Source organism: Canis lupus, chromosome 24 (genome assembly GCF_003254725.2).
Source record: "Canis lupus dingo isolate Sandy chromosome 24, ASM325472v2, whole genome shotgun sequence".
Classification (NCBI taxonomy): domain Eukaryota; kingdom Metazoa; phylum Chordata; class Mammalia; order Carnivora; family Canidae; genus Canis; species Canis lupus.
In genome coordinates this window covers 2243319-2258499 of record NC_064266.1, presented here as the reverse complement: position 1 = coordinate 2258499, position 15181 = coordinate 2243319, and the positions used below count along the sequence as shown (strand labels likewise).

General features: G+C 41.3%; 1 protein-coding gene across 3 annotated transcripts in view; it reads left to right on the top strand.

The window, feature by feature from the left end:
* Nucleotides 1–7485: 7485 nt before the first annotated feature.
* XRN2 (5'-3' exoribonuclease 2) overlaps nucleotides 7486–15181 on the top strand; it is an 86593-nt gene continuing 78897 nt past the window's right edge. For 2 of the 3 annotated variants that reach the window (XM_049100658.1, XM_025469108.3), the window contains exon 1: nucleotides 7486–7685. In XM_049100658.1, the coding sequence (XP_048956615.1) occupies nucleotides 7611–7685 (75 nt within the window). In that variant the 5' untranslated portion in view covers nucleotides 7486–7610. The remainder of the gene's footprint in view (nucleotides 7686–15181) is intronic. The other variant, XM_049100659.1, reaches the window with a different exon arrangement.

Here is a 15181-nt window from a genome sequence, read left to right as displayed (position 1 = left end):
CTGCCTCTCTTTCTGTGAGTCTCTTAAGAATAAATAAATAAATAAAAAATTAAAACATAATAAGGGCGACTCTTTTTCTACAGTTGATGGTCTTTATACAAAAAAGAATGAAAAGTTGTCATAATCTATTTTGCAATAAAATTAAGCCTCCTGATTTTCTGGACATTTGGTCAGAGAAGCTGGAGCAAGGCCAAGTTATCTGGTAAGAGCAGTCAATGAGCTCTCTGGAGCTGGAGGTGGGGAGATGGGGAAGCTGGGAAGGATGCCTGGCACGGGAAGGGCAATAGTGGTGGTGAAAGTAGACCTGGAGAAACAGCCAGGTGATATAATCCCGTCCCTCTTTTCCTCCTTCTTCCTTTTAGAAAATTTGCCCTCACAATGGCACACAGTAGATACTCAATAAAGTTTTGCCAAAGAAATGTTTGAGTAATGGTAGTTAAGTGCTAAGAAAAATGCAAGAGACAAGTAACATATAGACCCTACCATGCATGCCTGAAACTGCGAAGTGAATCAAGATCCAGATGTTCTTGTGAAGCTCCAGTTCATTCATTTTATTTCCTGCAGAGGATTCCACTTGTGGAATTAGAACTTATTTATCTGTTCGACTATTGAAGGAGTTAGGCTGGGTTCCAGCTCTAAGTAGCCTGAACAGCGGTGCTAGGCACTGTCCTGCATTCCTCCAGGAATAAACTTCTGGGCAGTAGAGTATGTGACTCTTTAACTTTATTCGATCATATGGGATTCTTTTTCCAAGAGATTCTACCAATTTACCTCCATACTACACTTGGTATAGTCAGGCTTTCTAATTTTTGCCAGTCCGTTGAGTGCATAATGATATCTCATTGGGCTTTAATTTGCAATTCTCTGATTGCTTTTGAGACTGAGCACTGCTTCACATATCTTGGCCATTTAGATTTCCTCTTTGGGGAAGATTGGTTCAAACTTTTACCTGATTTTTGTGTTGGGTTTTATGCCTAGTTCTAATGAATTCATAAGAGTTCCTTAAATGTTCTACATGTACTGTTTTGTCAGTTATAAGTGTTGCAATGATCTTTCCTAATTTTCTGGTGAGTTCGTCTTTTTATTGCCTTTATAATGTTTTGGGAAAATAGAGTTCTTAACTATGGTGTAGTCAGCTTTCTGTCTTTCCCTTGATGGTTAGTGTTTTTTATATCTGCCCCATCCAGATGTCATAAAGATATTTTCCTACCTTCTAAAATTTTTCTAATTTTTCCTTTCATATTTAGGATTGTAATCCAATGGGAGGTTTTGGTTGTTGTTGTTTTTTAGTTTTGGGTAGGATATCTAATTTCATTTTTTCCATATAGATAAGGAACTATTCTAGCTTTATTATTTTTAAAGATTTATTTATTTATTTATTTTAGAGAGCAAGGGGCAGAGGGAGAGAGAGAATCTCCAGCAGACTCTCCTCTGACTATGAAGTGATGCAGGGCTCAATCTCATGATCCCAAGATCATGACCTGAGCCAAAATCAAGAGCCAGAGGCTTAACTGACTGAACCGCCCAGGCACCCCTCTAGCATCATTATTTTTTTAAGTATCCATCCTTTCCTCACTTCTCTCCAATGCAACCTCTGTCATTTTTCAAGTGTTTATACATGTGCAGGTCTAACACATGCATCTTCAAAAAATACAATAAACTCATACTTCCCCTAATATGATCCAACTATCCTGTGTACAACCAAAACCCTACTAACCCTTTAACCAGAAAAGGATGCAAAATCCTTGGGTCATGTTTACGCTTCTCCTAAATACCCCATTACTTAAATACTACTATGTAAAATTAACAATACTTAAATACTGTGTTATACAGTCAATACATTTATGTTACATGAAAAGAAACGAGAAGACAAAGATATTATACACACACACACCCATAACAAAATAAGTAGGAAATAGGACAATTACAGTTCTCATCTCTGTAATTGGTCATATGCCTGTAGTTGGTATTCATAACTACCCTCTTCCACTACTGAAGGGTCTTGGCCTTTAGCAGTCCTCCCTGAATTGGGTTGTGGTTTTTCATTGACTTTAATTCACAGGGCTTGGTGATAACTAAGAAATGTTCCAAGAGGTCTCCTGTGTTCCGCACACACCCCTTCTTATGTCCACCACAGAGGAGCAGTCCCATTTACCTTGGTAGCCATGGTCCATCACAGTAACTCCCTTTTTTGCCCGAGTTTAAAATGACCTGGTGACAGTCTTAACTTCGAGTTCAATGGAATCATTGCTATGTATCCTGGTGGATGCATTCCTCACTTTGGAACTAAGACCGATAGGTCAGCAGGGTGTAAGGTCACAAAAATAGGAAGCAAAAATTTTGCTCATGGGTCACTATGAGTAAGAGTGAGTGGTGCCACTCCTATTTCCACACCTCAATTCCTGGACTAGCAAGTCTTGGCTGTGAGAGAAATAGCATCATATATTGAATGCTAATTTAGAGCATATACAGGCTCCTGGAGAAATTTGTCTCAGTCCTGTAAGGTACTGATTACTTGATACTGTGACAGTCTTCAAAAAGTCATTTCACTGTTCTATCAAGCCAGCTGCCTCAGGATGGTAGAGAACATGGAAAGACCAGTGAATTTCATGAGCATAGGCCACTGCTGCACTTCACTGATATGAAGCAAGTTCCTTGATCAGAAGCAACGCTGTTTGAAGTAGCATAATGGTGGATAAGGCATTCTGTAAGTCCATGGATGGTAGTTTTGGTAGGTGCATTGTGTGAAGGGAAGGCCAATTCATACCCAGCTGTGTCTGTTCCATTAGGAGCAAAATGCTTCCCCTTCTATGATGAAACTGATCTAATGTAATCAACACACCACTAGGTAGCTGGCTGATGTTTTCCTGGGAGTGGTGGGATACTGGGACTCAGGACTGGTCTCTGCTGTTTATTTTTTTTATTTTTTATTTTTATTTTTTTTAAATGTGTCTTATTTTATTTTTAATTTTTATTTATGATAGTCACAGAGAGAGAGAGAGAGAGAGAGAGAGAGAGAGAGAGAGGCAGAGACACAGGCAGAGGGAGAAGCAGGCTCCATGCCAGGAGCCCAATGTGGGATTCGATCCCGGGTCTCCAGGATCGCGCCCTGGGCCAAAGGCAGGCGCTAAACCACTGCGCCACCCAGGGATCCCTGGTCTCTGCTGTTTAAATTGGACACTCAGCACAGCTGAAGCCAGGTCAGTTTTGGAAGTCCATGTTGCTGAAGCCCATGCATAGCTTCTATCCCTGCCCCCAATGCCACTCTATTCCTGAACTGATCAGGCAATGAAAATGGTGGCTTTGGAAGAGGCTGCTATCCATAGAATGGGTCATCCTACCCAACTGATTATTGAAATCCTTTTCTGCTGAGGTCACCCTTTGGTGGGCATTGACATGGCACACAAATATCTTCATGTTTTTCAACAACTTTTTGAATTTCAGTTTTTCAACTCCAGATCAATTCACATCTGGTCACCAATTTTCTACTTGTATTCCTTCTAAGTCCTTGATCCCAGCAAAACCATTGGCCACAGTCCAGGAATCAATATATAATTGCACATCTGCCATTTCTCCTTCCAAGAAAAATGAACAACTAGGTATGCTGCTCAGAGTTCTGTGCACTGAAAGGATTTCCCTTCACCACTGTCCTTCAGGATGTGCCAGAAAGGGGCTGTAGTGCTGTAGCTGTCCACTGTTGGGTGGTGGTTGCATATTAGGTAGAACCATCCATAAGCCAGGCCTGAGTTTTCTCTTCTTTTACATTAAACCAAAGCAGGTCTAGCATTTGTAATCACTCTCAGTGGGCCATCTTTTTATCTATGTTTTAGCCAACAAACAGAGCCCTTTTTAACCTCTGAAGCTGCAACATTCAATAATACAGAATCCCTTCTCAGTGTATCCATCTCAATACATTTGGCTTGACCATACTCTCTGGATTTCTGTCTGTATAAATTAGAAAACTCAAGTAGTTCTTTTGGATGTAGTGCCCCTCATGGGTCACTTTGCCCTTCACTTTCCATGGCCTGCTGGGACTTGTCTAATTACAGGTTGCTATAGATAGAATGAATGTTTGTGCTTCGCCCAAATTCATATTTGGAATCATAACCCCCAAGTCATGGGATTAGGAGATGGGGCCTTTGGGAGTTGGTTACTCACAAATGGGATTAGTGCCCTTATAAAAGAGACCCTAAAGAGATCCCTTGCCTCCTCTGTTATGTGACATGACAGTGAGAAGAGGACTGTCAATGAGGAGTCAGGTCCTCACCAGATAACCTTCTAGCTCCTTGATCTTGAACTTCCCAGACTCCAGAGCACACCATGAGAAATCAATTTCTGGGTGTTTCTGAACCACCCAGTCTATGGTATTTTGTTATGGCAGCCCAAACATACTATGGCACTGCCTAGAAGCACAGAGGGTGGGTTGATGGGAGTTGATCCTGAAGAGAGTCAGTGTTGTCCTGAGTGGAGGCCACTGAAGTTTCCCTCAGGTAATACAGTCAATCCTTGCAGACGGGAAGAGAGAGGATGCTTCTACTGGCAAAGACAAATCAGAATTAATGATCTTAAGGTCCCCAGCTCCATCAGTCTTCTCACATGACACCATTCCAATTTTCAGGATCTCATTCCTTCCCATCAGTCTTCCAACAAGAGACACCCTGTGAGGCTGGGAATTCAGCAAGTGTTGTAGGTCAGCCACTCCCATTATGAGGTTCTGAGTTTGGCTCTCAGCAATCTCAGCCCTGCTGTAGGTGATAAATATCTCTTTCAGGGCACCATAGATACTATCAGGTCATTTATGTGTTGCTTGAGTTGGTAAATTGAATCCCCAAACTCAACCTTTTCTTCCTCTACTTTGCTCAGTGATGTTAGGAGCAACCAGCCAATGTCATTATACATTTATTAGTTTGACAAAAGTGTTTGAAGTACCCCATCATGGCCAACCGGATCCCTGCTTCTTACAAGTAGATTAGGTTGGTTAGGATACTCAATGGTGATATTTTGCATCTCTCTATTGCCAGGTCAAGCCATGGACTATCAGTGCTCTCTCAACTACTGGAAATAGTCATTAATGTCTTTAAATCTAATCAGATTAGACAGCTAATTCCAGAAGCCCCAAAACCAATTCAGAAAATTTATCTTTAAGATTCTAGTCCTCTAGAACCACTCCTGGTACCAAAATCTGTATTAGTCAAGGTTCTCCAGAGAAATAGAACATATAGGGCAGCTTGGGTGGCCCAGTGGTTTAGTGCTGCCTTCGACCCAGGCGTCATCCTGGAGACCTGGGATTGAGTCCCACGTCAGGCTCCCTGCATGGAGCCTGCTTCTCCCTCTGCCTGTGTCTCTGCCTCTGTGTGTGTGTGTCTCTCATGAATAAATAAATAATCTTTTAAAAAGAAATAGAACATATATATATTAAGAAATTGGCTCATGCAGTCAGGTAGACTGTTGAGTGCAAGTCTGCAGTGTGTGTAGTGTGATCTGGATAATACAGGACCGCGGGTGCAGTTCCAGTCCAAAGGCTGGCAGCCTAGAGATCCAGGAAACGGATGGTGCAGATGGAGTGTGAAGGGATCTACTGGTAAAATCCCTCTGGCTCAGGGAGACTGGTCTTTTTGTTCTATTCAGGCCTTCAATTGATTGGATGATGCCCTACTCTCGTTAGAGAGGACAATCTGCTTCACTCTACCAATTAAGACATTAATTTTATATGCAAACACCCTTAAATATCTGAGCACTCTGTGGCCCAAACTGACATAAAATTAACCATCCCGAGTATTATTTCAAACATATCATGTTCTTCACAACGAAGTCTATAAAGACAATGAGGGAAAGGAAGCACTTGGTAATCCAGAGAGCAATGGTAGGCAAAAATTTCTCCAAGATTTGGAGATTTTGCATTAATCTAATACAGATTTTGGTACCAGGAGTAGTTCTAGAGGACTAGAATCTTAAAGATAAATTTTCTGAATTGGTTTTGGGGCTTCTGGAATTGGCTGTCTAATCTGATTAAAGACACTAATGACTGTTTCCAGTAGTAGAGCACTGATAGTCCATGGCTTGACCTGGCAATAGAGAGATGCAAAATTGTACATAATTATAATGTTAATAAGGCTTTAACATAAATTTATGAATGTTTAAAAACAGTGGTTTCTCTGTATTTCATATTGTTCTTCATATTAATGTAATTCAGATGTCAGCTGGGGGCCGTTCTCTGCCCCCTTCAGGCGTAGGCAAAAATATCTCAAATCCTAATGATTCCCAGCCTTTAGAATTTCACAGCTTGGTTCAATATTCCTGCTAATTTCCGATACTTCTAAATTCTCCTCATTTCTGCTCCATGAGCTCTTGCTCTCCTCATTTCTTGCACCATGGGGAAGGCCATTAAGTAATGGCCCAAGTCACCCAGCTTCCTGTAAGAACATAACACCTCCCAAGGAGACCAAATACTTGAGGAGGAACCGTTTCCAGGAGAAATGAGGGGTTTTTACCCCAGACACTAATAGTTTCAGCTGTCCTTAGGTTAACTATGGGATAACCGTTTCTCTAATTTCGACACCAAGTTTAAACAAAATGGCATCAGATGACAGAGGAGGGGGGCAATGCATATTGCATGCCAGGTGGCAAGGAGAAATACTTTCAGAGGCCTCTTGAGGTGAGCCTTTAGGATTGAGTGTGATTTGTCAAGCCCAGAGGGGATTCCAGGAAAAGAGGCTTCCAAGCTTGAGCAAATGGACATAAGTACCTCCTCTTTCAGACCTCTCTTTTTACGCTCTGGAAAAATCTATTTGAAGCCACCACAAAACAAAGGATAAAAGTATCCTGTTAGTGCAAGGATAGAGGATTCAGTGATCTTTAGTTGGACTGAAACACAAGCTGCGCGAATAAACAAGTGACTAAATCCCCCTAGAACCCGACTTTCTCATCTGTTACATCAAGATGTAATCGCACCTTAAGGCTCGAGCGACGATTAAATGAGACAATCCCTTACCCAGTGCTTTCGCGCACCGTAAACGCCCAGCCAGCTGGGTACCAGCAATTATAAATGTAGCCGGAAAACTGAATTAAACGCTAAACGCCGGCTAGGTTCTATTTCTTCAGTATGGAGAGTGAACTCGTGTGCGACCAAATACCGTGGGAGCAAAATATCTAATGTGCTCCTTTTAACAGTCCAGGTACATACAGTGTCACAAAACCGAGAGGACCGAGGAAGCAGAAACAACGAGCGGGGTTAGACGCTCTGGTTTTGGGAACTGCGCCCGGCGAGACACAGGTGATGCACCCCGCCCAGGGCTCCGCGGAAAACTGCTGGGCGCAGCACTGCGCAACCTAGGGGAGCCGCGGCGAGGAACCGCGCGGGGCCGCACCACTCAGACGCGCCGGGGCGCGGACTGGGCCGGACCCCGCACGCCGCGGGCCGCCCACCGCGCCGGCGGCCGAGCCCCGCCCCCGGGAGGTCACCGACCGCGACGGCGTGGGCGTGACGTCACTTCCTGTCGCCGGCGCGCACGTGGGAGGAAGTGCCGGTGCCCGCGGCCCGCCGCTCCCGCTTGTCTCTCCGGTTACGTTCGTCCGCCGGCCGGGCCGCCGCCTCCAACTGGGCAGCTGCAATGGGAGTCCCGGCTTTCTTTCGGTGGCTCAGCCGCAAGTACCCGTCCATCATTGTCAACTGCGTGGAAGAGAAGGTGAGGAGGCGCCTGACGGTCTCCCGGCCGCGGCCTGGCGCTCCGGCGCGTCTAGGCCGCGGCCCTCGGCGCTCACCGCCTGCCCGGAGGGCATCGCGCGGGGTCCGTCGCCGCCCGCTCGGCCCCGCGGGCTGGGGTGGCCCGACCCACTGCTGGGCGGCGGTACACGGAGTCGGGGCCGGGAAAAGCGGGCGGGGCGAGGGCCTACCCGGTACCAACTCACTTGAGGGCTGTACCTCCCTTGCCCGCTTTTTCCGGGACCAGAAGGCCCCGCCCACGGCTTTGTTTCCTCCAGGCCCCGCGCGGTCGGGTTTCGGGAGACTTAAGTCTGCGGAGCTCCTCCCGGCCGCTCCGCTGACTTGGCCGAATTAGGGTTGCAGGGGCTGATCCTGGCCCTTAACAGCCTTGAAAGCAGTATCCGGCGGCGAGCTTCGCGTTGTTGCCTGTCCGTGCCGGAGGGGTTTTCTCCCAGTGTGAGAGGCCGTTTCTTGCTGTAGTTAACATCTTACGGCGAAAGCAGCCCCGCAGAAACGTCTAGGACGAGAGAAGTCGGGGTGCCCTGCTGTCGGACAGCCTGCTTGCTAAAATGTGCGGAATTCCTGGATGCACTCTAAGAATACACTTTCTGTTGTTAATGCACGTGTAGACTTTTGCCCATTCTTCGGTTTTGCATTTATCGCTTCCGTGTTTCCAATCCGAGTTCGGCTTTGTACTCTTAGTTATTAGAATTTTCGGATTGTGAAGGTTCGAGCGCACATCCTGCCTCCCACACCTTTGTTTTTGAAGGAAGTACCCAGCCGTCACTGTGAAAACTTGGTTCTTTTGTTAAAGCTGGTGAGATTTTGATTTTTGCTTATTTGCTATACAAGGAGGAATCGAAAGCCTTGTGATGGCATTCCCAGTATTCCTTGTGCTTTTAATAAAGAGAAACTATTTATCTGAATGCTCATTTCTTTTGTTTTTGAAAACATATCAGACTTTATTACATCTTGTAATAATAATGAGATCTTATATCTCATTTCCATTTTTACTTTCTAGTGATAACCACTTCTGTTTTGTTTCTGTCTCTGAATATCATGTTTATACCTGATTTACTGGTTTTGGATCTAGCTATGGAATTCCAGCTATGATAGAAGAGGATTTAGTCACTTATGCAACCCTCCCCCCCATCCTCCTAATAATAGTACATCACTATCTTTATTTCTTCGAAGGGTAAAATTGATAATATGCCTTTTATTTTTTATTGTATCTCCTATATAAAGAATCCCTGACTTTTCACTGTCAAAGCTTAGGTATTAGCTTTTCTACTCCAGCTGCGGTTACTCTTCACCCAACTTGTCAGCTACACTTTTCCCTTGTTGGCATCAAAAATTAAATTGTCAGGCACAGTGTTGGTGACACTGGTTCGTTTTAAAAGCCAAAAAATTTAGGGGCATCTGGGTGGCTCAGTCAGTTAAGTGTCTGATTTTGGCTCAGGTCGTGATCATGGGGGCCTGGGATCGAGCCCTGCGTGAAGATCCATACTCTTCAAGGAGTCTGCTTGTCCCTCTGCCCTTTCCTCCACTTGTAATGTCTGTCTCTCTCGCTCCCTAATAAATAAAATCTTAAAAAAAAAAAAAAAAAAAACAGAAAAAAATCAAATGATATTCTCAGTTATCGTTACAATTCTGATTCATGTTATGTGCTACTTTTGTCTTTTTCTTAGTGTTGGTGTTCTCTTCCACTTTACATGGTTCCCCATCCAAACTCCCTGTTGTCTCAGGTATTCTATCAAGTCTACTTTCACCTTGGAGACTGCTTCTTGAAGTTTTTTTTTTTTTTTTCTGTTGCTGTCAAACCTGGTTATTTAGGCTTGCTGAAAAGCTGCTGCTTGAGGTTTCTAACAATTCTTTCCGTTCAGTTGGATGGACTGTGATCATTTTTTTTTTTTTTTTTTTGGCTTAATCCTTGGTTTTTACTTTCAGAGGAGTTTTTAAGAAGTGCTATGTGGGATGTGAGCTTTCTGGGTCCGTTCTAGCCTTGTAAACATGAATGATCATTAGGTAAGCGTAGTTTGAGTTTGAAAATACATTTAACCAACACGCTTATTTAGTGTTGAACATGTACCAAGTATTGTTCTATGCTTTCATTTCTTTAGAGAAAATACCTAGGAGTGAAGTGATTGAATTGTATGGTAGGTGTGTGGTTATTTCAGCAGGAAAGCTTGCCAGACTGTTTTCCCAAGTGGTTGTACAATTTTACATTGCCACTAGTAGTTTACCAGAGTTCTAGTTGCTCTGTTTCCTTGTCAACACCTGGTATGGTTAATATTTTCAGTTTTAGTCCTTCTAATATAGTTTTATCTCATTTTAATTTGCGTTTCCCTAGTGACAAATGATACGGGGCATCTTTTAAGGTGCTTATTTGCCTTCCGTATATCTTCTTGAGTGAGAGGTCTGTTCAGATCTTCTGTCCCCTCTCCCCTTTTTGAGACAGGAAAAAGTTTAAAGGAGGGCAGGGAGAGAGAGAATCCCTAAGCAGGCTCCATGCCTAGTGCAGAGCCCAACTTGGGACTGGATCTCACAACTGTGAGATCATGACATGAATCAAAATCAAGAGTCAGCTGCTTAATGGACTGAGCCACCCAGGTGCCCTTACGTTGATTTTTTTTTTTTTTTTTAAGTGTTAAACCCACCTTGGATAAATCCTACTTGATCATGATGTATTGTTTTTATGTACTGTTGGATTCAATTTGCTAAAGTTTTCTTGAAAATTTTTACCTTTATGCTCAAAAGGGGATAATTGTCTTCCAATGTTCTTAGGTCTTTGTCCACTTTAGGTATCAGAGTAATCTTGATGTCAGATTGAGTTGTAGTATCTATCTCCTCTTCAGGGTTGTGGAAAAGTTGGTGTTGAATAGATATTATGCCTTCCTTAAGTATTTGGTAGAATTCACAAGAGAAGCTATCTGAGCCTGGACTGGAGTCTTTTTGGAAGGATTCTTTTAGCTGTAAATTCAGTTTCTTTAAGTGGACATGGAGCTATTTAGGTTATTTTCTTTTTTCTTTTTTTAATGAGTGTGTGTTTCAATGATTTTGTCCATTTCATCTGAGTAGTCAAATTTGTTGATATAAAGTTGTTCATAGGATTCTTTATTATGCTTTTACTCTCAATAGAAAATGTAGTGATGTCATCTTTCTGATTCCTACTACTAATTTTTCTTTTTTGTTTCATTATCAGTCTAGCTAGACTGATCTCAAAAGAATTAGCTTTTGATTTCATTAATTTTTTTTCCTTTTTTTTCTGTGGATCTTTTTTTATTGACTTTTATTTTTGTTATTTCTTATACTCTGGGTTTAGTTGCTTTTCTTATACTGGCGGCTGAGGTCATTGCTTTGATATATTGTTTCTTCTCATGTAGGTTTGGAATGCCTGCTACTACTGCCTCAATTACATCCCACAAATTTTGACGTTGTGTTTTCCTTTTTTTTTTTTCTTTTTAAGATTTTATTTATTTATTCATGAGAAAGACACAGAGAGAGGCAGAGACGTAGCAAGAGGGAGGAGAAGCAGGTTCCATGCAGAGTCTGATGCGGGACTTTTTCCTGGGACTCTGGGATCACACCCTGAGCCAAAGGTAGACGCTCAACTGCTGAGCCACCCAGCCGTCCCATTATGTTTTTGTTTTCTTTTCTTTTTTTTAGAAGATTAATTAATTAATTATTATTATTAATTAATTAATGAGAGACACAGAGCACGAGAGAGAGAGACAGAGTCAGAGACAGAGAGAGAGGCAGAGACACAGGCAGAGGGAGAAGCAGGCTCCATGCAGTGAGCCCGATGTGGGACTCGATCCTGGGTCTCCAAGATCACAACCCAGGCTGAAGGCAGTGCTAAACCGCTGAGCTACCAGGGCTGCCCTATGTTTTCGTTTTCATTCAGTAAGAAATACTTTCTTGTAGACTCTGACTTCTTTGGCCCATTGGTTATTTATAACTTACTTAATTTTCAAATATGGGGATTTTAGACATTCTTTTGTTACTGATTTCTAATATAGTTCATTTTCAGAGGACATACTTCAGATAATTTGAATCTTTTTAAAGTTTACCTGATTTGTTTTATGACCCAGAATATGATGTTGGTAAATGTAATATTGCATTAAGAGATATAAATTCTGTTGTCGAGTGGAGTGTTCTATAAATGCTATGTTAGTTGATAGAACATGGAAGACTTGAACAACACTTAGTGATTTTGTTTCTTTGTCCTTTCTTTGTATTATTTACTAATAAGGGTGTGGAGATTTGTTACATATTATTATTTGGATTCATCTGTTGTTTCAGTTCTTTTGGTTTTTGCTTCCTAGCATTTTGTAGGTCTTGTATAAGTTACATAAATGCTTAGAATTTTTATGTTTTCTTGAAGAGTATGCTCCTTTGTCATTATAAAATTAACATTTTGAAGGGGCACGTGAGTCACCCAGGTTGAGCCTCTGACTCGGTTTTGGCTCGGGTTGTGATGTTAAGTCATGGGATCAAGCCTTGCATCCGGTTGGCTCTGTGCTCAGCATGGAGTCTGCTTGGAATTCTGTCTCTCCCTCACTCACTGTCTCTCAAATAAATAAAATCTTTTTAAAGAATTATTTTTTTAATCAGTGGCTTCCTTGTCCCTTTGCTCTGAAATCTGCTTTGTTCAATATTGAGATAGTCAGATCTTCTGACTCTAGGGTAACATGGCCTATTTCCATTCTTTTAGTATTTTCGTGTTTATATATTTAAAGTGTTTTCATAGGTAGCATACAATTGGGTCTTGTTTTTTTTATACTGTTTGATGATCTCTTGCCTTTTTTTGTGGCAAAATATGCATAACGAAAAGTTTGCCATTTTTAAGTGTAGAATTCAGTGACGTTAAGTACATTCATAGTACTGTGAAACCATTACTATTATTTGTTTCTAGAACTTTTTCCTCATCCCAGACTCTACCCATTGAACAATAATTCTCTCTTTTCCCTCATCTGCTACTTTTTCTGTCTTATGGATTTGCCTATTTTTGGTACCTAATATAGTGGAATCATACATGTGTCATTTTCTGGCTGGTTTATCACCTAGCATGTTTTCAAGACTTATCCATGTTTGCATGTATCAGAATTTCATCCCCTTTTAAGGCTAATACTATCCCATTGTATGTATATATCACATTTTGTTTGGACACTTGGGTTATTTTTACCTTTTGACTATGTGAATAATGCTGCTGTGAACCTTGGTGTACAATTACTTGCATCTATATCATTGCTTAGGTTATATACCTATGAGTGGCCCCTGCTTTCAGTTCTTTGGAATATGTTCTTATGAGTGGAATTGCTGGACTTTGTGATAATTCTGTTTACCTTTCTGAGGAATTGCCAAACTGTTTTCCTAATCTCTGCCTTGTAAGCCCCTGCTTACATTTAGAACATTTGCCTTTCAGGTGAGTATTGGTATGGTTAGATTTAAATTTATTTACATTATATATAATCTGTAATATTATTTTCAGTCACATCTGTTTCCATTTTCCAGTTCTTTTGCATGGAGTATTATGATTTTCTTTTATCTCTTCTTTTGACCTTTTAAACTACTTTTTGTTCATTCATCGATTACTTTCTTTGCTTTGTATCCTTGGCTTATATAGTCCTCTCTTTGTTAACTTTCTATTAAGAAAAATGCCTTAAACTCTAAAGAACTAGTGCTTTTTGTGTTACACTGCACTGCTCCCTACAGTCTCTGTCCTCTGGTTATTTCTGTGTGAGAGCTGAAAACAAGGCAGAGTGTTGACTTTTTTGACCTCAGCTGGGAGTGTGAATGTTGGTGGACTCAGATTTTTCACTGCTCTGATCATGTTTGTGAATTACTGTGAGGGTGCTACAGATACTGATTTGGGGGCTACCAAAATATTTCTAGTAAGTAGGTGAATTATTGACTGTGGAATTCATGAATAATGAAGATCAGTGGCATATATGCCACACAGAGTAGTTGTGTGAATTAAATCAATTAATACAAGTTAAGTGCTTCAAACATTGCTTTACTTTACATAGACACTTGGTATTTCAGAACTTCATCACTTAATTAAGTTTCAGGAATTTGTATATCCAAGTAAAAGTGGGGATATATTTGTGTCTAACTCTTGGTAACATTGTGGTAGTGTTAGATAGTGCTCTGTTTTTATGTAGTGAAATCCAGGTTTCCTACCCTGCTATTTTTCCCTTTCTTCTATTTGATTACTCTTTTATGCCAGGCACTATTCTAAGGGCAGGAAGGACAGTACCATACAAGGAGGCTTTTGGTCCCTGATTCTGCATTCAGTTTTGATCAGTGTAATATTTTGGAGGGAGATGGTTACTATATTTTTAGGTGGCTTTATTGAGATATATGATTCATGTACCATACAGCTCACTCATTTAAAGTCTATAATTCGGTGGTTTTTTATATATTCATGGATGCGGGCAACCATCACCACAGTCAGCTTTAGAATATTTTCATCACTGCACAAAGAAACCTATACCCTGTGGCTACCAACCCACTCCCTTGCCCGTGCTATCCCTGTCCATAAGCAACCACTAATTTACTTTCTGTCTCTGTAGATTTCTCTATTGTGACTTTTCTGTGAATTGAATCATATAGTCTGTGATTTTCTCTGGCTGGCTTCTTTATGTTTTCAAGGTACATTCATGTTGTAGCAGGCATCAGTACTTCATTCTTTTTATGGCTAAATAATGCTTCATTGTGTGGATATACCACATTTTGTTTATCCATTTGTGCGTTGATAGACTTTTGGGTTGTTTGCACCTTTTGACTGTTATGAGTAATGGTGCTACATTCATATAGGTTTCTGTGTGGGCATGTTTTCACTTCCTGGGTATATACCTAGAAGTGGAATTTCTCTATTACGTGGGAACTCTGTATTTGATTATTTGAAGAACTGCCAGACTGTTTTCCAAAGTGGCTGCAACATTTAAATTCCCACTAGCAGTGTTTCAGAGTTCTAGTTTCTCCATATTCTTGCTAACACTTGTTACCTGACTTTTTAATTTTAACCATCCTAGTGAGTGTGAAGTGGTATCTCATTGTAGTTTTGAGTTGCATTTCCCTTAGGACTAAATTATACTGAGCATCTTTTTTCACGTGCTTATTGCCAATTTGTTTATCTTTTTTGGAGAAATGTCTATTCATATTCTTTGCCTTTTTTTTTTAATTTATTTTTTTAAAAATTTTATTTATTCATGAGAGACATAGAGAGAGGGGCAGAGACATAGGCAGACGGAGAAGCAGGCTCCCTGTGGTGGTTAGCCTGATGTGAAACTCCATCCCAGGACTCCCAAGGACTCCAGGATCACGACTTGAGCCAAAGGCAGACAGAGGCTCAACCACTTAGGTGCCCCTGCCTGTTTTTTTTTTTTTAATATTTTATTTTAAAGACTTTATTCATTCATGAGAGACACAGAGAGAGGGAGAGAGAGAGAGAGAGAGAGAGAGAGCGCGCAGAAG